Genomic DNA, 25,341 nt, shown 5'->3' with positions numbered 1-25,341 from the left:
GCTACGGCAGACGTGCTTTGTGTACGCATGTTGAAAGACTTACTCTCGCAGACCTACCGCTGTTATATCTTCCAGTCATGGCGTCCTTTGGCAACTCATGAACGACGACTTCCCAATACGCAGATTCTCTTCTTCGGCCATGGTTGGTGTCAAAAACCGCAGTACAAAATATCCGCACCAAAAGCTATCAACAACCGATCCCGACCATCAAACTACATCACAACGGTGAAAACAGTCAAAACACCATGTCCACCACTGAATCAAATCGATGCAGCGGTGCGGTTTCCTCGAGTCGAAGGATGATGTGTGCAATATATGATAGCTTTCCTGTGGACTGTTCTAGTGACTCACGTGCGAAGCAAAATGGTAACATCCAGTAACATTGTATTTCTCTGCATTTTGACATAGGCTCAGATACAGATCCATAACAAGAAGTTACACCAATATTATCGAAAAGGGAACCAAAACTAGTCCGTGCTGTCCTTCTCCAGCTCGGACTTGTCAACAGTCTTCTCCAGTTCAGTCTTGACGGCAGCCTTCATCAGCTCAATTTCGGCGATAGCCTTTTTCACATGAGCGAGATGGTCGTCAATGTCGCCCGACAATTTCAAGGTCGGCGATGGAGCGCGTTTCTCTAAATCATTCGACTTGTCGTTCCATTCCGCCATACGCTCACTAAACTCCGCCCCAAACCCTTTATGCTTGTCCGTTTTCATAAACTCGTTCCAAATCTGATTCTCCTCCAACATCTTGTTTACCCGCTCTTGATCATCATCAGCCTGCGTCAACAGTGCCTCCTTCAACTGTGCGTAGTAATCCGCCCCGCTATCGCGCACTGCCGCTGCAAGCTCATCCTCGTGGACGGTAAACACGTCAGGCTCGACATCTTCTTTAAGGTTGAGATAGCCCTGGCCATCGACGTAGAAGTTAAGGGCGTCCCATCCATACTTCCAGAACTCATCCACATGCGCATTCAAGCTTTTGAGGAGTAAATCTGCTCGCCTGCGGCCCCCCATCTTGATACCGCTGGTTTCGATGGCTTTCATCCTGTTATCGGATTTATGGAGTATAGATTCGGCGCCGAACTGGGCAGTGTCGCCGATGGCGATGATGTCATTGGCTGCGGGAATTATGGTTTCATCGAGCAGCCTTTTGTAGTGGATAATAAGGTTTGCCATCGCCAGAATACGGTGGCTAAGTTTGTGGGGTTGATCTATGGGATCATCTATGGGAATGGGGACTGATGTCGACATCGTGAAGTATTTGATGGAGACAAAAAGAGGATAGAGGTTTAGGCGATGCAACTTCTTCTCGAGTAAGGTGGATGAGTTTGTGAAGCAAACTTATGATCTACTGTGGGCTCTGTGCCAATAGAGATAGTAGATAGATGCTCGTGGTTGCTGAAGGACTTTGAGTGCTGTGATGTATCTAGATAGGGAGCCTCTAAAGATCGCCTTTTGTACTAGTGAAGAGTCACATATTTTACTCATATATGACTGCACCTGGCTCATCACATCGTTCAGTACAGTCAAACTATTGACTGTATCGGGGTAACATCTAGGCGGAGTCGTCGTCTTACAGTCACTGAACGATGACAACGTCTGACTGAAGAAGGCGGGGCTGTACTACCCAAGACCGTATTTGCGAAGACTTAAGAGTCATGAACATAATGCCGTTGTTGTTTGAGATGGTTTCTTTCTGCCTGACCACGTGGCCCGTGATGCCGCCCTGACCTAAAAGTCAGTCTAATGCCGTTGAGGTGATCTATCTTGCCCTTCTATAACTGTACCCCATAAACTCCTTGTGAAATGTCCTAATCTAGTATTCTATAGCGAGTCGCGTATATGTTTGGCATGTCGTCTCTTCGCCCTTGGAATACCCTTCCCAACGCACTTGAGCGAGCTGTCTTCGGGACCATGACTTCGTCATATTACGAAATGTTCCTCCCGTCCTCCGCACTGATATACCAATAATCTTCATCCCTCATGTCGTATTCCCAACGACTGGCATCTTCCCCTCTCCATCACCCACCCAAGCATATCCATAACAATAATCTTCAACCCATCCCCGCCTCTTCAGCGCCCCTCATACTCCGTCCCCTTCTTCCTCTCCGCCGAGCTCCAACTCCTCACCGGCGGCGTATACTTGTACTTCGCATCAAACGCCGCACCACACTGATCACACCTATATACGCCGTCCTTATCACAACCCAGTGTGATGCGCACAATGTTTGGGCATTTGGCGCAGAACCAGTCGCCTTTTGATTTGGGGCAGTAGGCAATATTGTTGAGGCAAGCGCCGCTGTGAGAAGCGGGGTTGGGGAAGTCGCAGCCGGAGCAGCGGTAGGGGGTTGCTGACGGCATTGTCGAGGAGTTGAGATTTGGAGGTGTAAAGTATGTAGGTAAAGGGATGTTGGTGGGTCGAGGTTGTGATTTGGAGTTTAGCGGTGGTTTGATTTTTCGAGATTGGTTGTTATGTACGTGATGGATGCAAACCGTGTGTAGATTTGAAAGTGTGGAGTGAGTGAGTGAGTGCGGATGTGCTCGAACGTATCTCCTCTAACACCAGCGTCGGAACATCCAGTATTTACACTCAAAGACCTTCGAACTCGGATAACCCAATGGTTCTTTTGACCAGCGTTCTTTCTTTCGGGCTGTGTTCCGTCGTATTTCCATACGTATAGCGAGCGAGAAGAAGGTTTGTGCGCCGTGGGGTGTTCGGCGAGGACGAACAACTGCTAACCTACTACTAACCAAGACGCCGTCTCATCATGAACTACCCATCTAGCCAGCCATCCATCCCCATATTCCCTACCACACTCATCTCCTTTCAGTGCCCTGTTCCTTCTCATACAGTACTCGTTCTTCCATCTCATAACTCATTCTCAATACTTATCATGACTTGCGAGATTACATCGCCAGCCAAACTCATGAATCACTCCCCTCTACCCCATTCGCCACTTCTTTTCCTCTTCAACAGCACCCAGCCTCAGCCTCACGCAGAGCCCGAAGACTCGGTCGCTGAAACACCTTTTTCTACCGCACCGTTCCTTGATGTTCCTTGATATCCACCTAGCGCCCCATGCCATTGGCTCTTGGCGGGGAAAAAGCATCCCCAGCGGTGACGTGCACGTCACTAGCTCGCTGGTGCTAACCGCAACAAAGCCTACAAGAGGCTCATCATTACATCTTGGCTTGTTTCCGCGAATCTGGTTTTGCTCCGTTCCACGTTGTTTATGTTCCGTTCCACGTGGAATCTTCCATGTGGCAACCATGGCGCATGCAGATCTCAACGTAGAATGACAAATAGAATAGGTGTGGAAGGGGAGGAAGGTTCGAGAAATGAGGCGGTGGAGGTGTTGTTTTTGTGTCATGTTGATGGGTGAGGATGGGGGTTGAGTAATCTTAATAATGCGGCCCAAGGTATTTTGGAGGCTGTTATGGTGCGGTGGGTGGGATTTAGAGGGCACTTTGCGTACTTGTATCAATGAAACGCTCATGGGTACTCGCAATTGTGATCTCATCAGACCCTTGTCGAGTCTCCTACGTGAACCACTCTACCAACGACGAGAAATGCGCCCTCGAATCGTGTACCAGAACACTGAAAGACTTTTGGTGCGATACCAAACTGATATTTTCGGTACCAAGAGGCCGATGCGGACGGGAAGCTACGATGTGAATCTGGTCCGGGATGTAACCCAAGCTATAGATGGGCGTCTCGCCGTGTCGTGCTTGCGTTGTAGAACCAGCACATTCAACAAACAATAGATGGGCGTCTCCTTCTCTTTCTCCCCGACAGTGAAGGGCAGAGGCGCCGAAACACCAAATTGGAGAGGCACCGAAACGGCGGTCGGAAGAGAGAGACGGGCGTGCCGAGGTTGGTCGGCAAAATAGTGAGGACACTTTGGGTCGCAAAGTGATCCGGGGTAGAAGCTTGAAAAGAATAGTTATAAACTAGGACGAAGGAAACGAAGCCATTGCGAAGACCATAATCTCCAGACCCATGCATCAACAACCAAGCCACCTACGCATTGCCGCAGACTACTTCTGATGCGTATGATCACTCCGCGCCCCAGTAACTCCAATGTTGAAGTCCTCGCGTATCCTCGACAGCGCACTCTGTTCCTCTTCATCCGCGACTTCATCGTCGACTTCAACTTCAGCAATGCTATGTCTGCTATCCGAGCCATCGCTACCATCCGCGTTGACCAATGCCTCCTGCTCCTGCTCTTCCTCATTATCCGAATCATCATCCGTGTCGTCGTCATCGGCTTTATTCGATTCGCGAGGATCGCGTCCAAGCTCCGGTTTCGTCTTGCGTTCAAAGTCCTCAGCGTGGGCGTCGCGGAAGATTTCGCCGACATGAGTGAACGCGCGCTGGAGAGGAGAGGGGCGGAAGTCGTCTTGAGGGCCGCGGCGCTTGCGCGTATTTGATTGGGAGTGTTCGAGATCTGCTCCTGAAGCTGTAGCTGGACGACGGACTTGGTTGTTGTTCTCGGTTGGTGTGTATGGGCGGAGCTCGTCGGGCTGTTCTTCGTCGATGAGGGTAGGTGCTCGAGGGATACCGGAGGTATGGTCCTCTTCCTCTTCTGCATCCAAGGGGAGGTAGTACGGCAGTGGTACATCCCTGCTTGCGCGGAAGCGACCGACGTTCGTGCAGTGCTCGTTCTCGACACGGAATACGGACCACATGCCTCTTCTGAAGATCTCACTGAGAGAGACACAGAATGAGGTAGTCGCCGAGTGCTGAAGCTGCAGGGGTGTAACCAGGTACATAACCCAATTGTTCCGCAAGATCGGATCAATGCACATAGCAGTATAGTACCACCACACTTTCTTGTATCCCAGCTCCTTGCGCAGGAAGGGATGCTTGGCATGTGGGTCACCGAGACTCCAGTCGTAGTAGATGTCCCAGAAGCTCGTGTAGATGCCGTTGATGGTTGCGAACAGTATGAAGACTGCCTTGGTGGACGGTTTCTGATCCATGCGGTAGATGCTGGTGGAAACATAGAACAGGATGGTTGCGATGTACTTTCCGCCGTTCAGCAGATGAGGGAACTTGTTTCCGGTGTCTTTGTAACGTCGCAGACATTGCATCAATCGCCATATACCCGGCAACGTCGTCATAACGCCGGTAACGCGTAGGTGAGACGAGTTGCATTGGTTGGGATTGTCCCAACCGTGCGCGTAGAGACAGAAAAACAGTGCGATGCCCTAGGCGGGTCAGTGATTTGGAGCAGAGATGGGTTCGGCGGACTTACACTCATGCTGTAGGTCAGAGAACAGAACATGTCGCCCAAGTAGAAGTCTCTCCATTCGACAGGGTATATACCAGCGAGCAACAGGCGCCACTGGCGAGGCATTAGCAGTGGTTTTGCACGAGTTGATCATGAGACTTACCAGGGAGTACAGCAGCCACATGCGAGTACGGAAGTACATTATCCTCAGAGGATTGAACAAAAGCGCGACCGATATACCAATAAGAATGACTGGGTAGTAGAGATAGAGTCCATCTCCCCCAACCTGATGAAAGTTGATTTGCATAAACAGTCCAAGCATAAACAAAGTCCAACAAGGAAGCTATGGTACGTCAGTGTCAGCGCGCCAGATATGGAATGAGTACTGACCTCCGCAAGTTGCCTCCAGTCCAAGTGGTGGCGGGTATCATATTCGAAGATAAAGACGTAGTTGATCTTGTGCTCGTGCCAGGTCCGACACGCCAGAGTGAATAGGAGAAGAAGGAAGTTGATGAGGAAGTAGCCGGCATAGATCTGAAAACATTAGCTTTGCCCTATCCATGGTTTGGATGAACTTACCTGCAACAGATAGCTTGTATTCACTGCGAACTCATTCCCGTCAGTATTGTGCAGATCTGCAATAGTGTTTGCTTTGATGAGACCCTGGATGCCAAGTATAACACCCGCCGACAATAGCAGACCGTTGCGGAATGTGTTGTCTGTGTAATCGCCTGCTCGTGCGATCTTGATGCGTAGCTTCCCGATGGCGACTTTGTGGTTGCCCTTCTCGAAGTACCGCGCGTATAGGTCCTCCGTCGCTCGAATGTGTCCTTCGATGACATCGCTGTTCACGAACCAGGCTTGGTTGACCTTTTCGTTCATGTACCGCGATGATGGTCGCGCGTTGACGGTCTTGTCGTACTTCTTGTTGATTTTCCGGAAGGCAGTCCGGTTCAATAACGCGTAGGACTTGAGAAGCTCGAGCCCTCTGTAGTACTCCTGCAGTGCCACCTTGAGCTTGCGTTTCGCTGTCTGGTATGGCACGTCGGGCAGTTCTGGCCGTCTAGCAAAGTCGCGACGGCTATCGGGATGGTCCTTGGGCTGAAGAGCCGCTGGAGTCGCAAGCTGTGTGATGTTCTTGGTGCTCTTCCCGTACTTGCCCGCGTTGATGGCGTCCAACGCGGCGTCTATGGGGTTCAGGAAAGTGTCCTTGAGGGTGTTTCCAAGATTCCCATTCCCGTTTATATGTTGATTCTCGTCACCGGAGCTGCTATTCTGACCGTTGCTCAGCACATGATGCCCGTCGTGTTTCTTGTGGGCCTTCGCATTGATCTTGTCCGTCTGACGCTTGATGACCTCGTCGATACGTCGGTCTCGCATGATGTGGAGTTGATCGCGGAGCACATTCAGGCGCTTGGTAGCCTCGTCTTCCTTGTGCTTGTAGAACGACTCGATTTTATCCAGCTCGCCATCGAGGAAGTTGAAGAACTCGGCTTGCCGGAAGTCAAGATCACGATAGGCTTCGAGGGGGACGTCGCCTGGGCTGTCCGGGGGAGTCTTGCTGCTCAGTGAGAACAGACGGCGTACCGATGGGCGCGACTTGTGCTCGGTGATAGGGCCGGGCAGCGAGTTCATGCGCTTGGGGGTGAAGACGCTCTTGTATCGGTTGGGCAGCGAGCTGTGATGCTTGTGGGGCGAAACCGTCTTCCCGACCTCGAAAGCATTGTCGTTGTCGTTCTCTGCTGGCGGAGGAAGCGTGACTGTCTTCTGCTTTCGCAGTGATGCGCCAGACGCCGCTCCTCCTTGAGGGGAAGGGTTCTCAGGGTCGAGCGCAGCCCCAGGCAGCTTCAAGGACGGCGGTGCCTTGGCCTTGTCTGCAGAGGTGCCGGTCTTGGTGGCGCCATCAGATGTGCTTCCCTCAAAACTGCCGTAGTTGTGTGCCCAGTCTCGGCGGTTCGTCTCGCTCTGTGCCAATGGCTCTTCTTCGGGCGTGCGGCCACTCTGGTTGCTGTTCGCTCTCTGGCGCAGGCTGTGCTGGCTGCGGCTGTTCGTGATAGCAAGCGCCCTCAGGTCCTCGGGGTCTCTGGCGCTGCCCGTCTGGTCGCGGTTGAGGTACGTGTACTTGGGCGCGGCGTCGAAGGGCGAGGGCAGGATCTGGGTGCCGCGTCGGCGGAGGCGTGGGGTCGATTCGACATTGCGGAGGGCGCGACTGATGGCCTTGAGCTTCTTCTTGCCCACCTGAGGTATCGTCAGTCGTCTGTGGTATTAAGCGTCGGCTAGCGGAAGTCGGCATCACCTTGTAGTCTAAGTACTTGAGCCGCCACTCCGGTACCAGATCGCGCTCTAGCTCTCTACTGCAGTCAGTCCCGTGGCTGGAGTTATTTCGGTGCGTCGTCTCACTTTGCGAACTTCATGACCGTCTCGTCGGCGCGTCAATACCCAAACACGGTCAATGGGGGGCACAAAAGCGCGTTTGCGTTTCTCGTCGATGCATGAGGTTCCGCGCAGGCACACTGTAGAATGTTTCACGGGCGCGATAAGGGTTAGTAAATGCGAAGATGGTCGTGTGCTACCTCCAGCAGTTAAACCGTGGTTGCGAGGGCTGTCACGCTGAGATTGAGTATACCGCGGAGGAGATTTGCACGAATCATGTTCCCCTTGGCAGCTGTTGGCGCATTGGCGACAACGTCATACCTAGGGATCCTGTATTCTGCAGGTGTGGAAGCCCCTCAGAAGCCTCCAGCACAAGACCGGATAAACACCCACGTCGATAGAGACATACAGCTGCCACTGTTCACGAAACACGTTGACGATACCGAGGGGCTGGCCAGAGCACTGGTCTCAAAAGGATTGAGCTAGTCCTTCATTGGATTCTTGGTTGCTTCTACGGGTCTGACCAATCACAGTCGCCTCTCCTCCGCTACCACCCGCGCCTCTCAAACTTCTCTGGGCGACCGTACTGCTGAGGGTCGTACTGGTCCGCGCCGTGGTTGTCGATGTAGTGCTCGTCGTACATGCGCTCTGCATGGTGCTCTGCGTCGCGCTTGGCCTTCTCGCGGTCGAACCAGTCCTCGCCCTTGGTCTCAGCGAGCTTGTCAACCTACAGACGTCCGATTAGCCGCCATCCCATACACCGTCACACGGTGATGCTTACCTCAGCGCCTGCGAAGCCGGCAAGAAGCTCTTTGGCGAACTGATGGGATACCGGCTTGCCTAAGACGACGTCAGTGTGCGATAAGATCAAGCATGTGGAAACACATACCCTCTTTGCGCTGGTGGTCTTCGAATGCCTTGAAGCCTGCGAAAGCAGCTCCTCCAGCGATCATCTCGTGTCCCAGACTGGACTTGTTCTCTTCGAAGTTGTCATTCTCGTATACCTGCTGGTAGTTGTCTTCGTTCTTGTCTGTAATGGAGTCAGCAAGAGACATCTTGAATAAGTGAGACAGACGCACCCCAGAAACCCATTTTGATAGTTGATGATGTGAAGACGGAAAGATGAGGAGTGATATTGGACTTGTTTGTAGTTCAGCAATGGTAGTCGAGTGTAGTGTCCATGTTAGAGGCGTACTTCGTCAGCCTTTAAGTATCTCTCCTCGGACAACCGCTGCCACGCGGCGTCATAGTCGGCCAGCATTCATGCATCTGTTGGCAGTAACAAATCACTCATCGAGGCCGATCGTACCCCTCTCTTCTCGCCCTCAGCCATCCAGGGACCACTTGTGGCTCAGCTGTGAAGCACATGCAGGGTCCTTGAGCTCATTCTTGCGCCACGTTACGCACCAGACCGCTGAAATCTTAATCTGAGTGGCTCACTCTTCGTGTCGGCACGTTTGAAAGTATATTGACGAACCTGTTGCGGTATAGACGCGTGCGTAATGGGCCAGGATGTGGACGTCAGATCAACGGGACTCTCGGCACCGTCAAACAAGCTTCCTTGGTAAAGCTTAGCCTTGCATGACAGAGCGTCTAGGCTCGCGAGCTAGGGCCTGCGCCTGGAAGAGATCCCAAATCCTCATGGACAGTACCACGGAATGCGAAATGAAAGTTGAAATCTCGTGCCAACAGTGTAGCCTGGCCTCAGGTACGATCGCTGGGGCTGTTGCTTGTTCCATGGTAGAAAGCTTGGCTAGTTAGCGCGCGATTATCTCCCGAGTCTCAGGTGCTCCAACTCCACCATGTACTCAGCCACAACACCATCTTCGCAACAACATGCCGGGCCGACTCCCTACGAAAGCTGACTTTCCATCGTCAGTGACCCTGACCATCACGCCACGTAGGTCGCAATCTCAAGAGTCTCTCTTACCCCCGCTAACTTGTGCAGCGCCGGGTTCGCAACCACCCACGAACGTCTTGATCCTCCTACACGGCCTCGGCGACACGAATGCGTCCTTTACGAAGCTCGGCGAGCAGCTGAACCTCCCAGAAACAGCATGCATTGCGATACAAGCGCCGAACCCGCTGCCGTTCGATCTCGGTGGGATGCACTGGGGTGAAGACATGATCTTTGACTCCACTACAGGCGAGATGGACATGGATACCGGCGTCCAGAAGTCCACACTTCTGGTTCTAGATCAAGTCATTCGCGAAGGTCTCATCGGCAAATGCGGCTACAAAGCGCGCGAGATCATGATATTTGGGTTCGCGCAAGGCGGCATGGTCGCACTGCAGGCTGCTGCTCAGCTTGAGGAAGAACTAGGCGGGGTAATCAGTGTCGGAGGGCCTCTATCCCAATCAGTGCCGCTGAAGGCCTTGGAGAAGAAGAGCAAGACCCCAGTGCTAATCTGCAAAGCAGACAAGAAGTCTGCAGTCACCGACAGTGCGACTACGAAGCTGAAGGATGCTTTCCAATATATCGAGTTCAAAGAGTGGAAGAAGAACGGCGATGGCATGCCGAGCAGCCGCGACGAGATGCTGCCCATCATGCAGTTCTTTGCTCGTCGGCTACGGAGTACTAGAGGAGTCCCGGCAGGTAGCGTCGAGATTGCATAGGCACGTCACTGAGGATATCGCGAGATGTCTTGTCGAGGTCAGTCAAAGCCTCCATGCGCCACCACGCGCATGCGGCGCCTTTCCAAGTGCTGGGTAGGTAGCAACGCAAGGACACCAGAGAATACAATCGGCTCCCCAATTGTCACGCGATCTGGCCATGAAAAACCTCACACCCACAAACAGTCAACGTCGCTTTGCCCACCACATTCCCGTCATCGCGCCTTCCTGCCCTCGTGATGCACGTGGCGTGGTCCGAGCGCCTTCTACGTCACTTCCATTCTTGAACACCATTCGCTCATCGTCTTCCACCCTCCCGAAACCTACACACGTCTCACCGCTAAACACAGTCATGGCGGTGCCGAGGAATTCTTTGCGAGCCTTTCTCACACACGCGAGAGGCGCTCTCCGGAGCGCCATTGAAACTAGTCAGAAGATTACATTCGTCATTGGCAATGAATCTGCGGGTGAGCATGACTCCTGCTCCACAATGGCGCTGCATACTCATGAAATGCAGACCTTGATTCGATGTCATGTTCCATTTTGTACGCATACCTCCGGTCCATGTCGCCGCCCAAAAATGCCTTTAGCCCACTTTACGTACCAATCACAAATATTTCAGCTTCCGATATTCAGCTACGACCGGAATACTTGGCCGTATTCAAGCACGCCAATATTGAGTCAAAGCACTTGATCACGTTGGATGACCTTCCTGCTTTGTCAGACATACAGTCGAAGCTCGCGCCTGAAAATACCAAATGGATCTTGGTAGACCACAATGCGCTGCAGGGCCAATTGGGCAAAATATATGCAGAGCGTGTCGCTGGTGTCATTGATCATCATGACGATGAGAAAAAAGTACCGGAAGACACAGGCGACGAGCCGAGGATAATCGAGAAGTGTGGCAGCTGCACTAGCTTGATTGCAAACTACTGCCAGCCATCATGGGACATGGCTTCCGCGTCTGCCTTGTCTTCGGGGGCAGCCCATGCGCAGGGTGACAGCATGTCCAACGACGCTGCCTTTGTCAAGCGCTGGGATGCAGACGTCGCCCAGTTGGGACTGGCCAGCATTCTCATCGATACGGCCGATCTCCACGACGAGAACAAAACGACCGAGCATGACCGTAAGGCAGTCGAGTACCTGGAAGCTAAGATCATGCTCTGTCCCCCGCTGGCTGCAAGCTTCGACCGCGCCAGCTTCTACAAGGAGATCAACGCAGCAAAGAAGGACATTGGAAGCCTAAAGCTGCAAGACATACTTCGGAAGGATTATAAGCAATGGGACCAGGGTGGCCGAAAGCTCGGTGTTAGTTCTGTTGTCAAGCCTATAGGATTTCTCCAGAAGAAAGCTGGCGACGAAGCAGGTGCTCAGGCATCCGACGCGTTCCTCAAAGCGTTGGAGGACTTTGCAAGGGAGCGTGGATTGGACATGTATTCCCTGATGACCACGTCGTCGGGTGCAGATGGGCAATTCCAGAGAGAACTGTTACTATGGGCCTTCAACGACGGCGCCGTGTCGGCTGCCAAAACATTTGCCACGAATTCAAAAGATGAGTTGGGATTGGAGGACTGGCAGGGCTCCGACGACATTGACAGCGAGAGCGAGTGGAGAAAGACTTGGTGGCAGCGACAAGTGCAGCACAGTCGGAAACGTGTCGCTCCTCTACTCAGGGAAGCCATGCCTTGACTATGGGTTCTGGGCAAGCTGTGATGGAGTCGCGGAGGCAGCGATCGGGTACAATGGTGCCGGTAGAGCGCTACGCTGGCGCGTTGGTGTCGGATTAGCGGGGATCGCCACGATTTCGCATGTCTTGCATTGTAGATAGGCGCTTAGCAGCGATTGGGCAGGGCGACCGTCAGCCCAAATGCCGTTGGGTAGAGTACGTGGAATGGCCATGGGTACCTGAAGAAGGAGCGGTCTGTATGCGGCAATCGTGTGGCGGGGTATTACACGCGACCGGCAGATGGTCGACGATCTCCGATAGCCAGCTGGAAACGAAACATGTTCATTGTAACATTTTAACGCCCACGCAGGATATTCTTATCTCGTAATGATACGATCGCGATTGAGTTGCCATGCACCAGGATATAGCTGCAGACGCACTGCGACTGCAAACATGCAAAAGGAACGAAGCTCCGCAGCGACTGCAGCGATAGCCCCAAGCAGGAGATGCTGCAGAGAGTTTAGTATGTGGTGTGACGGTGCGGCTCATTGGATGGCGACTGGATATGCATGGCGGAGTGATGAATGATGTCGAGGATTGCGAGGCACTAGGCATGCACTGGGAGATGAATGGGAAAACATGGGTTCACAGCGGTGCAGCGCGATGCTTTGGCGTGCAGCATGTTGCATGGCTTGGTCCTTTTTGACAGCCATGCGCTGGCAGCGCAGGGGAAGAGGGCGACTCCACTCGCCGGCTGTCACGTCAGGAGGGCGAGCAGAGCTGCGCGCAGGCGATTAGCTGAGGGGCGTCGTCTGTATTGGCGCTGCAGCTGCAGCAGAGAAGCGTGTTTGAGAGTTTACGAGTTGCTCTGCTCGTGAGGGCAGCGTGCCGTGGTGAAGGGAGGAGGGGTAGCGTTGAGGGGCGGTCGCAGAGGCGGCCAGCGATACCGCCTAGTCTCTCTATGGCGACATCAACAGGCCAGCACCAGCGGCGGGAGAGCGTCGCCGAAGCTTCCATCAGAGCGACGACGGCGCCGATCCAAAGCGTGCGTTGTCGACGAGTCTCTGTGCGAGGCGGGGATGGCTGGTGTGGGAAGGCGAGGGTCTGAGCTGAGGCATTCGGCGGGCTGGTCCTCATTCGTCCCACTGCGATGTGCTGTTCCTGCAAGTCATCGCCTGGACGGCTCCATGGCGACATGGAGGTCGTGGGCAGGTCTGGCGGTCTGGCACGGCCACCAATCTGAAGCAGCTCCCCCGCTGTATTTCGCACACGGTATGCTCTCTAGGCGGCTGGCGGCTTAGCAGTAGTATGGGATTAGTCGGGGGCCGTTGAGCTGCAGTCGTGACTTGTTACAGGGACTCGAGGACGAGGCCCAATCACGCTTCTTTTGCCTCGCTTCTGTATCATTACCACCTAAAGAGTCAAGACGCGCCAGCGCATACGTCGAGCGCGGTGGAGAGGGCGCGCCCAAAGCAGTTCTTCTTCTCCCAAGACTACCGCCCCATCTGGCAATGCCGTAGGGGATCTCTGCCACCTTCTTGAGGTCCGCACCTTCCGTAGGGCTTCCATGGGGCTCTCTCATGGCGACATGATGCGACGAACCCAACTCACAGCCTCGCCGGCGCAGGCTGGCAACACTCCGCGTAGGTGCCCATCTCCCTCCCCGTGCTCTGCTATCCCCCCCGTGCGCGAGCGCGTCTCCGGCCAATAGCTGGCGCGGGCATCAATGCGCTGCTCTGTGCATGTACGATGAGCTGGCAGGCGAGCCGACGCTGACTTTCTCGTAGCCGTGTCGCCCACCGTCACCCATGTGTCGTCCAGATGCCACACGCCCTCGCACACTACTTCTCAAGTCGACGACCCGCCCGCTGAGGCTCCGCCTAGGTCTCACAGCCCGCCCAGGTCGCCCTCACCTCGCGCTCCCAAACCACCACCGGCCACCATGGGCAGCCGACCTGGCGGAACTCCAGACGTCCACGCCGACCGCCATGGCCACCAGCAACTCCAGCGCCCCCAGATACCCGCCTCCATGTCCGCCCCCGCCGGCCGCCTGCCGCGCCTGCTGCCCGCGGACCTCTCCTCCTACACCGACTCGTACCTGCCGACTGCAGCCATCCCACCGTCCGCGACTTCCCTCGCCGAGCTCGCCCACCTGATCCGCCTCCAGGGCTACCAGGAGCAGCGCAAGACGCATGCCCGCGTGCGCCTGCACCGCTGGCTGGTCTCGAGCGCCCTCTCCGCACGTCTGGTACACTGCGGCGAGCTGGCCTACCGCACGCTGGTCGACAACTTCCGCTCCGACGACAAGAAGTCGTTCGCCTCTCTCTACAACGCCCTCAACGATGTCCGCAACTCGTGCGATGCCACGCGGCAGTATGCCCTCTTGGAGCCGGATCTGGAGTTTGGCAAGTCCAAGAACTTCCGGAGCGAGAAGCCCCTCTCTGCCTCCACTTTCCTCAATGAAGTACCGTCCAAGATCCTGGACAACCTTCTGGATTTCATTTCCGAAATCCGTACGAACCCAGAATTTCTTGCTGCTCGTATTTCCAGTCTTTCGCAGCAAGAGCTCACTTCTCTTACGTCTTTCCGTCAGACCATGGACCCGATTGACTCGGTCATGTTTGCAAACGCCCGTAGCCGCAACGCTCCCTCGCAGAAGGCCCAACAGCAAGGAACAAGCCCGGTAGAACGTCTGCTATCTTTCCAGCGCCACGATCCGCTGTCTGCCCTCGTTTACACCATCTTCGCTAATTCATCCGGACCCGACTCGGCAGAGGACCTTCGCCGCACAGATGTATGGGCCACTGTTTGTGCTAAGCTGATCAAGAACAACAACCCCAACTTCATCCGCACTGTGCTCGATGTCTGGGCCGGCATGCGAGAATGGCCCGGAAAGACCAACTTGGAGCTCTATCTTATGCAGACCCTCCAGGATGGCCAGTTCCTGCTCGAGAAGCCCGAGGAGCAGGCCGCACGACCCGGAATGCAAGCGACCCCGCGCTCCAGCAAGGACACCATCGCAGCAGACGAGTTCTTTGACAAGGCTGTCAAGCGTCTGTTCGAGGTCGTTGACGATGAGCCCAGCGCCGGCGGTATTCCAGAAGGAGTCTTGGAGATTGGAAATGCCATCCTTCGCAAGCTGGAGGACGAGAAGAGCCTGCGCAGGGCTTCGCAAAATTTCTTTGTCTCGCGTTGGCTCTTCTCTACCTTCCTTATGAACGCCATCATCCATCCCGAGGCATGTCTACCCTTTCTAACGCAAGAATTGCGAGACTAACAAGAACAGACCCATGGCATCATGATAGGCCACCACATCAGTGAGCATGCTCGCATCAAGATTCTCAAAGAAGTCGCCATCCGAGCGCAGAAATGTGTCGTGAACATGACCTACAACTGGTATGCCGCTATGCTGGAGTACCCTTGGGCCATCAGCTGACAAAACTGTAGGAAGCAGAAAAACGAAATCCTCCCAGAGATCCGCACACACATCGAAAACATCCTCGCTCGGTTCAAGCACACCAAGACACCCTCGAAGCCAATTTTGCTTCCTGCAAAGGCAATAACATCACCCAGAGAAACTGTGGAAGTTCAGCCATTCATTGTCTTGTCACCAGCCGACATTGTCACCCTGGTCAACGCTCTATTCCCGGAGCGACGTCCGTCGTCCAGCCACATGGACAACGACAGCCAGCGCCGTACTGGTCTGACTTCCTCTGCGTCTTCCATGTCCGGAATGTCGGTTCCATTTCGCAATGCCGCCGCTTCTGTGACTGACGCAAGCTCTATCCTGAGTGCCAGTGCTTCTTCAATGACCAGCGACCAGACCTCGCGTGAGCCACTCCTGGACAGCAACCCGGTATCCGGCGAATCACCGACAGAGATGAAGCCTGCACCAACAGAGCAATACGGAAGACAGCTGCGAATGGCATGTTCTGAGATGACTCGCCTCCTAGGTTTCGAAGCCACATCAGGCTCTTGCCATCCGTGCGCAGAGCGATGGGCTGTCCTTTACATCTCCGCTGATGGAAAGCAGCTGAAGCCGCGTATGCGCAAAGACTTTGATGATGAGGATGAGCACGACGAGGACTCACCAGACAGCGACAGCAGCGACGACGAAGAGGGCGGGAACAGGTTCGATCTTGGCAACGACTACCATCAGCTGAAAGAGGCAATCGCCAAGCTGGTGGAGGAGTACGAGATTCCCAAGGATCTTGCGCCCGACAGCGAATCGAAGAACTTCAGCAACAGAATGACGACCCGCAAAAGCACTCGTGGACGTGGCCCAGTACGCAACGTCAGCGAAAACCTCGGATCACGCAACCCATACAACTCCACTCAGAGCCAAAGCCAGCTTACCAACATGATTGCCAGCCAAAGAAACGTCTCGTCACGGCGCTCACCACAATTTCCGAGAAGTCACAGCAACCCTCAAGTCGGCGAGAAGCAAGAGAACAACTCAGTTCTGGTCACCATGCTTGAGACCGCCATGTACCAGTGTCAAGCACGATCCGATTTCGTCAATGCGCATATGTACTACAAGACATTGCAGAGTCTGAAAAGACTCAGCTCTCCGACACTGGTCAAGAACGGCTACGCAGCCCTTCTCAACTACTTCTCTCGCAGCCCGCGCGACCTCCTCAGCAAGGCAGCCAATGCCATTGAAGAGTTCGAGGCCTGGTTCGTGTGGCTCAAGCAGTCCCAGGAGCGGTCAGATGGTATGGTCGAAGAGATGATGCTCACGTTCAAGAATCTTCGAGACAAGATGTGGTACATCACAGATGTCCGCACTTCCAAGCCATACGAGGACGCCAGGAACGTTGCGCTTGCTCTCAAGATTATGGACCAACAGTCAAAGATGCTCAATGTCAGAGGCCCGTCTGGTTCTCAACCGCGAAACAGCAACAGCTTCTTACGCCAGAGCGAAGCTCAGCTGGTTGATCTGATGTCAGCGTCTCAAGACTTCGGTGGACCGAACAAGCTGTCAGACGAGCAGTCCCAAATCACGCTGAAGTGGCTTATGCAATACAGCGTGGAGAACTTTTGCAAGGGCGAGGAGCGGATACACCGTTTCTGTCTCGAAGTCGACAAGTGCGTCACCAAGGTCATTGGTGAGGGCGTCCTTGATGGGCCCGTGCTCTGGGCCAGCGACCTCTACAAGCGCGACCAACAAATTCTGGAGAGTGGACGGCAGAAGGGCGACCTGTTTCTGACTGGTGTTGGCACTCTTTCCATCGCCGGTGATGAGGAGTACGAGACCCACGGCCGACCTGGTTCTCGTAGCCATGACTTCTCGCAACGGCCAAGCCAAGGTAGTCTGCGTGCCGCAGCTAACCGCAATGGATCTTCCAGTTTCGACCAGAGCCCCTGGGGAAGAAACCCCATGGATGCCCCCGACTACTTCGGTGGATCTTCACCCGTCCATGCAATCGACTCTATGGCTACTTTCTGGTCACCGTTCCAGACCCAAGCGCAGTCTCCTACCAACGCCACAAGCATCCGACCACGTACCGCATCATCATCGAAGGGTACGGTGATGCTGAAGCAATCTGCAATGGTCAACGAAGACAAGCGCCGCTTCATGCTCGATCTGAAGCAAACACTCACAGGCCTGCTTCTGAGTGACCTCGGAACAATGGTCTTCGCCAACGGCAGCGAGACCGACTCGTGGTTCGGTGGTGATTTGCTAGACGACTGCTTCGAGCGTAGAGATGAAGAGGAACGGAAACGCAAGAAGCAGCTCGCCAAGAAGAGCATGAAGAACATCCGGAAGCAGACCCTGCCCGATTCACACAACTTGCCGCTGGAGACGCTCGGCCGCAACGAGCGTGGAACAGCGGCCCCGCCTGTTGCAACTTTCCAACATGCCAGTGCATCCGACGCTCACCAATCTGCCGGCGAGCAATCCTCGACTTCCAGCGACGCGACTTCGCGTTCGGTTGGCAATGCCACAGCAAAGAAGGCTGGGCTACTCGAGTTCCCGTACAACGTTGCTTTCCGACGGCTGTTGGGCAGGTTCCAGACACATCCCAACCCATACTCTAAACTGCATGCACTGTATGAGCTAGAGCTGCTCATCATAGCATCACTCTCTTCTCGAACGGGCCGCTCGTACAACAACCGTCGGGAGACTCTTCCCCCAGTTCCTCAATCACCCACCCTTGGCACCATGCCAGAGCTCAGTTCTCGTGAGCCAGCTACTCAAACCTCCCGAGCACAAAACCTCGAGGAAGCCATCGCCAACTGCGAGGAGCGCCGCTCTCATAGCATGAGCGTAGAACGCGTCAGCAACGCTTCCCCTCTACCTCGCAACGGTGCACGCTCCCCGGTTGGACCGCCAAGCACAGACATGATTGTCGAAGTCATCCAAGGCCTCTTCCGCGACGCTAACATCCGACCCAAGACCCTGTTCCGAGACCTGCAGTACATCGCATCTTTTGTGCCTGCGCAGATGTTGGACAAGACTGCACGAGGCAAGGCATTCTGGGATGTCGGTCTCGCTGCTCTCGGCCTCAAGCAAGACGTGTGCCGGATCATGGTAGAGCTCGTCGATGAGGTCATCACCCAGAACTCGAAGCGCGATGCAGGCAAAGTCAGCAGTGGAGCTGCTGTCGAGAAGGCTGGTGCATCGTCTACTACACCAGCTCCGGTTGATGAACCGCTGTCCAAGTACACCATGGAGGATGCCGGACGCATGCTTCTTATCACTGCCAAGGAGGGCGACGCAGTGGCCGAGCGTGAGCTTGCGATCTTTTACCTCACATCGCCCGAGCTTGTTCATCGTACAGTCCTGCCGCTCACCAGGCCCAGCGAGGTCTTCAAGACTGAGCTTCTCAACCGTGAGAGGAAGGCGTCGCAAGACCCCGCCCGCAGCGACCCAATGACCATGTGTGTCGCGCAACACTGGATGGAGCAGTCCATGAAGGGCGGCGACCAGCTTGCCGCCAAGTACTTGCGCCAGCGCAGCGAGCTGGAGAACATCAACCCGAGCAGGGCATAGTATGTCTTTTTCCGCATTTGGTGTTCGACTCTGCATTGATACCCCCGACCCGTCGACCTATTCTTCATTACCAGCGATACTGCGCAAACCTTTATTCATGCATTTCCGCCATGCGCACAACATCTTTACGGCCTATATACAACCATGACGGCCGGTCAAGCATAGCGAGGAGTTTCCCCATTTTATGTCTTTCACATTACCATCAAGGTTTTCGACTTTAAGCAAGCATGATTCCCCCTGTCGCCTTGATCTTCTTCTATTCGCGTTCTAGTTCATGTCTTCTTCATCTTATAACTTTACTCTTTTTTTTTAAACCCGGCGCAACATGAAGGCTTCGACGATATATGACGCTTGTAGATCCACAAGGAAAGGGTACAACGGATGGGGATACCAAATATACCAGGGCTCTTCTTCGGGAACATTATGGAGCTCGCGCATGGCCAGAGCTCCATTACTTGTCTTCCTCGGATTGTTTTCCACCGATGGCTTTCTATATGCATGAGAATAGGCTTTCTTAAAGGATACGACAACGAATCTCCTTGGACATGAACAATATCCCTTTTTCTGGGCTGGTATCTGATGTTCACATACCATATAGCGTAGATTTCTCTAGCTCTGCTGGGTAGTAACGGCATTGGAATGGATAAATTGTGCAAAAGTAATGGACTGTGCGAGTTAATTGGAGTGATCATGATTGAGCGAATGTGATGGGCTGTAAGATGGTGTTGCAGTAAGTTGGATGCCTGGTATAGTGCACGCCGATGATGGAATACATTCACTATCCTACTTCACCAAACACAGCCAGCTACAACAAGCCCAATCCCGTTACCAACATCTCAATCTCCTCGATAATAGTACCTCACTCAAGACATCAACTCTTCAAAAATATCCATCCACGAACCACCGGGAGCTGGACGAGGCGAATCCTCCGGGCTATCCTCCGCATGCGCATGATGCGCATTTGTTCCACACATACGGTGCGCCGGGTCGTTGACACCAGCATCGAAGCTTGGAGATATACCAGTCACCCTCGGGCGCATGGGCAGACGAGTAGGCTCTTGGAACGACAAACTGCGGTGAGCACTTGGTCCGGCGCCGGAGAATCTAGGACGGGCCTCTGAAATGGCGGTCTTGGGGGCGGGGATTCTGGTGGACTTCTTGGAAGAAGTATAGCCGGGGCCGGTGGGAGAAGATGAGGGCTGCTGTGCGGCTTTGGTGTGTTGCACGTAAATGTCTGGAAGGTTCTCCTTGTCCTTCTCGCGCTCACAGTCACGCTGAAGCTCACGGTCCAGCATACGCTCCAGCTCACGCCCACCACCGCGCAGAGACGCTACTACTGCCTTAGCATGGGCCTTCTTCAGTGGCTCTCTGCTCTGCCAAGTAGGGAACTTTGTGGAAGCTTGGTGGTACTCATGGGCTAGCTCTTGGTACTCAACAATTCGGCTTTTGCGCTCATCGAACAGCCTCTGTTCGTTGACACCTTCATGTCGTGCCTCGTGTGCAGGTTCCCGGCCGTAGAAGCGGAAGGGGTCGAGCTCGGCGGGCACTGTCTGGTTGGATGGTGCTCCTACGCGCTTGAAGACTAACTTCTGCTCTGGGACGGGCTTCTTTCCTTGCTTCATAGCGCTCTCGTGGTGCATGACAACAAGTTCTGGGTCTACTTGGTGGCAAAGCACATGACGAAGTTGGTGATCAGCCGGAGATGCGTGGGTTTGAACAGCTTCCTTCTTATCCTGCGAAGCTCGCTCAGGGAGGAACTTCGCATTCGGTCCAGGTACCATGCGCAACCCAGTGGAACTATCGCCTTCCAACTGTATGATGTTCTTACTGAGCAACTTCGCTTCGATGTCGGTAAGGGTATCCAGGAATGCTAGACAATCGTCCATGTTTGCAAAGTCAGCTCCACCTACGGAGACGGGTCCGTCGGACTGAGTTGCCACACGGAACCGGCCGAAGCGGTGATTCTGAGGTTGCTCGATTGGAGAACCGGGAGGAGGCGTGTGGGATTTGCGAGTAGCGCGGCCTATAGAAGCGGAGTCATGGTGGTCTTCGGCATGAGCTTGTGTGTGTAGCTCAGCAGAATCGTTGATATACTCGACATAACGGGAGACCAACTCCTCCCCTCCCTCAAAAGCGATAACATCCCACACCCACTCGAAATCGACCGGAAGGCCGAATTCATCCTCGAATGTCGGAAAGCCATGACCAGACTCCCACGCGTACATCTCCATGTCGTCGAGGTACTGGGAGCCTTGGAGCCAGTCGCTAATGATGCTTCGCACCTCGAGGCTATTCTGGTAGATGGGATCGTCGGGTCCTTCTGCAAGTTGTGGTTGAGTCCGTTCTAAGTATGCAGCAAGTGCTTCGAGATCTTGGGGCGGCATGGGTGGTTGGATGTTCAAGTCGATTGGTAGGGTGAAGAAGAGTTCGGAGCCGCTTGGAAGACGCACACAGTGCCCATTGGGATGCATGATGAACTCAGCGCAGCGCCTATCGCTAGCACGTAGGAAGGAAGGCATGTTTTGGAAAGTTGATAGTGAGATGTACTTGTTAAAAAGTGCTCTTGTTAAGTTGCTGGTGTTTTGATGATATGAGGGCTTAGTGGATGTGGTAGATTAGTAGAGGAACAGAGGACTTATATACTTACTATATGTGACATTAACCTTTGTGAAGTTTGCACTCTTGAAGCTCGGAGCGTGGATGTTGAACATGGTGTTTGAACCCAGCGCACCAAACCGTGGAAGACTTACTGTGATCGCTCGTTGGACTGTGTGCTGGCATGAAAAGTTCCATAGATATAGCGAGTGATCGCATCATGGGCACTGCCAGCTGTGCATTCAGTATGTTTGCGGGTCGTTCCTTTGAACAAAGTAATATTGCATGGGTGAGATATGGATTGCAGATGTTGTCAATGGCTCATCTGCTCCACGTTCAGTATCTACCTGCGCAATTTCACTTTCCTATTCTGCCACATGCGCTCTTCCCGCGTCGACGTTCATGCGTGGAGCCTGGTTGACATCGCAAACGAGCTGTTGTAGGCGCGACATCCAGATGTGAGATCACCTCTGGCGCGTGCGCACCTGCAAGGCTTTGCGTAAAGAAAGTCTCATTTACAACTATCTCCGGTTTGGTGGTTCTTGTGAGACTACTAATCCAACATTTCCAATATTTCCACCATCGTGCGAAAGCTCTGGATCCGATCTTGCGCGACGATACCCTCGTCGGTTTTGCAGCGGATCCTGCGCATTCGGCCAAGTTCGTGTACTGGTGCGCATTCATCCTTGCTCAAAGAAAGGAGTCTCCTCGTTACTATGCTCCTCGTTGCTATGCTCCTCGTTGCTCATTGGGTCCTCTACTTCATGTTGCTGGTGCTCTTGCAATGCCGTCGGGATTAAAGGTGTCGAAGAGTCATCACTTATACGCGAACTACTGGGCACGCTTAGTGGTACGACCGGGGCGTCGCTTTCGTTGCGTATTCCACGTGGTGTGATTGCTGGCGAGGATGAGGAGTGTGCTGTAGCGGATGTATCGAGCACAGCATTATGCGTTCCAGCGTTGTTGCGCGTCCGCTCGAACGGAAATGTGGGGTGCCTATGGCTATGGTTTCTTGCATATGCAGAATCTGCGCGAGAGAGGACTGGTTCCTTTGTGATATCCCTGGTCCACATAAGCGTTTTCCGTGGCTTTTTATCTGTACCGATCATATTGATCATTTTACCGAAAGCAAAAGCGAGTTTTCCTAGCTGAGTCAATGTGGCACGGGATATGCGGCGAGCCTGCATTGTCCGCAATCGATATTTGCGGGTCATTCGTAAACCTTCCATGGCGTCGTCGTAGTCTTCGGTTGAGAGGTGAGACTGCTGACACCATTCTACCGTGATATAGAACATAGATAGACCCATGACTGACGCGGTCAATGAGGTACCCGATACCCAGGTCAAGGTAATACCGTAGCCGTTCGACGTGAATTGTTGACTGAAATCAAGGTAGCCACCACCACCCGCCCAGTTACTGGTTATGCAGTTACAGGTTCTGTACAGCCCAGTAACTTGCGCCATAACGATACCCATCTACGAGCAAGTAGTTAGTAATGTACTTCTTACTCAGAGGACACAAAGGCGACTTACTAGCCATCCAGTGTTGAAGGTCTCTATGGGTCGGAAGAAGAAGAGCTCCCACTTTCTCTGCGGACGCATTTTGCCCAGGTCGCTCCGCATTTTCTCTAGGGTACCTTCAACTCTTTCTCTGATAGTTTCCTTGTCTGTGTACGGTACTTTGAGAGCAAGGAACACTGTGCAACGAATGAACAAGTCTAGGAAGACTTTACTGACTTGTGAAGCGCTTCGTTTCAGTCTTTTCCACCCCATTTGTCCGTAGTTCGCCCAATTGTTCAAGGTGTCATGTCCACATAGATGACTCTCAGCGCTGGTTAGCCAATGCGAATCAACCTCGTACGGCGAAAGGAACATCCAGACGGCCATTTCAACGATAAGCAGACCCGTTGCGATAGTGAAGAAGATGGTGTACCCACCGCTGCGACAACCAAGACCGATGGTGGGCGTGAAGTAGCTCAAGACAAATGCGCCTCCGCAACTCCCGCCGACGATGATGACCGCACTGATGATCTGCCAAAACTCTCGAAAATCAAACCAGACCAAACCCTCGTCGTTAACGGTCCCCAACACCAGATGTGCTCGTGCTTCGCGTTCCTTGAACAGCCAGTTACGGCCCTTCTCTTGGATATAACAATCCTCAATGTCGCACAAGATGGCATGTGCGGCACCATAATGCCACCTAACGCGTGCTTGACCAGCGAAATCCACAAAAAATTCGTCCATACACTGTGCTTTTGTCGCTACCTTCTCGATCCTGTCTTCTAAATCAGGGTAGTTTTTCTCTCCTTGGTAGAGTTTAAGGTACTCCCTACGATTCGGCGGGTCACTTAAAGAAATGCGAACGTGGTCGACCAAGGTGTTCAGTTTCTTGCGGATCGCTTCTGCTGCGATTGGGTTGCGGTCTACGATAGAGCTCATGATGAGGACGGGGAACCAAGCCAGCAGACAGCCCAACGCTAGATCGTGAGCAGTGGTGTTGGCCCCCAGTTCACTGAAAGCATCCTGGATGGAAAGTGCGAAAGCAAACAAGAACCACAAGATGGAAATAAAGACTAGGATACTAGTGAGCGCATGCGATCATATCGGATAAGAGTGATTACCTGGTACAGTGCCTCTTCTTCTCGTTTCGCGCACCTCTTGCGCCAGTATACGTCTCATCTCACGAAGCGTCTTGTCAGCATCTTTTAATATGAGGTCTCTGCTGAAGAGCGTGATGCGCAACAAGCACTCCGCCTCTTTATGATTATCCTTCGACATGACTGTTGAATTCAGTGTGTACTGGTTCAGGACCAGCAAGAGGTACATCGAGTCTCGCATGCTGGCAAAGTCGGTCGTGCGATGGTTCGCACAATGAGCCGTACAATTGGTCGTGCAGTCTCTTGTACAGTTGATCTTACAATCGGGCGTACAATCGAGCTCCTCGTATTCGGGCGTCTTGTCGTCGTATTTAACAGCCATGTCGACCATCAAGGCAGCTTTGGCGGAGACCTTGATGTTCCAAAGTACGTAGGACAGCGATGCGATGGGCGAGCCCACCCATCGCGTGATGGCCAGCACTGTTCTTCGAGCTGCGTTGCTCTCAAAGGGTGCTTGCAGGAGTATACCGATGGTCGGCAGTACCCATGTGGTTATTACCCCAGAAATATCCCTCCATGCGTATATATCCGGTCCTGAGCCACACACGTGTATGCACCCTTCTGTGGATATCTGTGTCATGTTATTGTACACAATACCAAAGATGGTACCGTTCCATCCCCATTGGCTGCGAAGTAACTCTCCATCGGGGGTGTTGGCTGTGAAGCGCGCTTCACATTCCGTGAAGTTGGTCATATCGACTGGAAGGCGCGCAAGGCAGAACTCGCTATGGAGCTTACATGGCGGGTGGGCATGTCCTTTATCTGAACAATAGAATGGGCGTTTGACTCAGAATGCGGTCTGGTCCTGGTGGCAGGACTCACCGTGGAGTTGACATGGCGGGTACATATCGCCTTCATCGCCCAGTGCGGTTGCTAGGCTGCAACGCCACCCTATGGCCTCCAAAATGATTGCCTATCAATAACAAGATATCCAGTAAAAAGGTACGAATATCGAGCCTCATTGTGAACCGGTGAGCGTTTGAGTACAGACGTCAGCTCTTGTACCACCTCACCTACCGTTCAGGTGGCTTGAATTTAGCCCAACCCGTGTCAGCCACGCATGGAGGGCGTGACGTGGTAGCTAGTCCAGGCAAGTGGGCAACAGCTTTTCCCTGGGTTTGAACAGCTTATATGGCATACCATCGATGTACTGGCGATGGCGCAGAAGTTGTTGGTGGTAGGACGTTGAGACGTCCGTTAATTTT

At 53.6% G+C, this 25,341-nt stretch overlaps 8 protein-coding genes across 8 annotated transcripts; 4 read left to right on the top strand and 4 right to left on the bottom strand.

The window, feature by feature from the left end:
* Positions 1-467: 467 nt before the first annotated feature.
* On the bottom strand, positions 468-1,253 carry J4E86_006966 (uncharacterized protein; the record flags this gene model as incomplete). The annotated part of the gene is made up of 1 exon (XM_051447488.1): positions 468-1,253. The coding sequence occupies one exon, from the start codon at positions 1,251-1,253 to the stop codon at positions 468-470; it is 786 nt and encodes a 261-aa protein (XP_051301086.1).
* Positions 1,254-4,040: 2,787 nt separating this feature from the next.
* J4E86_006965 (uncharacterized protein) lies at positions 4,041-8,664 on the bottom strand (the record flags this gene model as incomplete). The annotated part of the gene is made up of 9 exons (XM_051447487.1): positions 4,041-5,213; positions 5,261-5,350; positions 5,400-5,522; positions 5,627-5,770; positions 5,816-7,474; positions 7,533-7,587; positions 8,179-8,336; positions 8,391-8,449; positions 8,499-8,664. 9 exons carry the CDS (start codon positions 8,662-8,664, stop codon positions 4,041-4,043), a joined length of 3,627 nt encoding a protein of 1,208 aa, XP_051301085.1.
* Positions 8,665-9,445: 781 nt separating this feature from the next.
* On the top strand, positions 9,446-10,225 carry J4E86_006964 (uncharacterized protein; the record flags this gene model as incomplete). Its single annotated transcript, XM_051447486.1, has 2 exons — positions 9,446-9,509; positions 9,558-10,225. The coding sequence occupies 2 exons, from the start codon at positions 9,446-9,448 to the stop codon at positions 10,223-10,225; spliced, it is 732 nt and encodes a 243-aa protein (XP_051301084.1).
* A 349-nt stretch (positions 10,226-10,574) lies between these two features.
* Positions 10,575-11,911, top strand: J4E86_006963 (uncharacterized protein; the record flags this gene model as incomplete). The annotated part of the gene is made up of 2 exons (XM_051447485.1): positions 10,575-10,689; positions 10,740-11,911. The coding sequence occupies 2 exons, from the start codon at positions 10,575-10,577 to the stop codon at positions 11,909-11,911; spliced, it is 1,287 nt and encodes a 428-aa protein (XP_051301083.1).
* Positions 11,912-13,830: 1,919 nt separating this feature from the next.
* J4E86_006962 (uncharacterized protein) lies at positions 13,831-15,165 on the top strand (the record flags this gene model as incomplete). The annotated part of the gene is made up of 1 exon (XM_051447484.1): positions 13,831-15,165. One exon carries the CDS (start codon positions 13,831-13,833, stop codon positions 15,163-15,165), a length of 1,335 nt encoding a protein of 444 aa, XP_051301082.1.
* Positions 15,166-15,186: 21 nt separating this feature from the next.
* On the top strand, positions 15,187-18,885 carry J4E86_006961 (uncharacterized protein; the record flags this gene model as incomplete). Its single annotated transcript, XM_051447483.1, has 2 exons — positions 15,187-15,284; positions 15,336-18,885. 2 exons carry the CDS (start codon positions 15,187-15,189, stop codon positions 18,883-18,885), a joined length of 3,648 nt encoding a protein of 1,215 aa, XP_051301081.1.
* An 863-nt stretch (positions 18,886-19,748) lies between these two features.
* On the bottom strand, positions 19,749-21,404 carry J4E86_006960 (uncharacterized protein; the record flags this gene model as incomplete). The annotated part of the gene is made up of 1 exon (XM_051447482.1): positions 19,749-21,404. One exon carries the CDS (start codon positions 21,402-21,404, stop codon positions 19,749-19,751), a length of 1,656 nt encoding a protein of 551 aa, XP_051301080.1.
* A 756-nt stretch (positions 21,405-22,160) lies between these two features.
* Positions 22,161-24,830, bottom strand: J4E86_006959 (uncharacterized protein; the record flags this gene model as incomplete). The annotated part of the gene is made up of 3 exons (XM_051447481.1): positions 22,161-22,955; positions 23,013-24,052; positions 24,410-24,830. The coding sequence occupies 3 exons, from the start codon at positions 24,828-24,830 to the stop codon at positions 22,161-22,163; spliced, it is 2,256 nt and encodes a 751-aa protein (XP_051301079.1).
* Positions 24,831-25,341: the final 511 nt, after the last annotated feature.

Source organism: Alternaria arbusti (assembly GCF_024043155.1).
Source record: "Alternaria arbusti strain BMP 1465 chromosome Unknown scaffold_9, whole genome shotgun sequence".
Lineage (NCBI taxonomy): Eukaryota > Fungi > Ascomycota > Dothideomycetes > Pleosporales > Pleosporaceae > Alternaria > Alternaria arbusti.
Note: the sequence above shows the minus strand (reverse complement) of the source record. Positions and strands in the feature narration are given on the sequence as shown.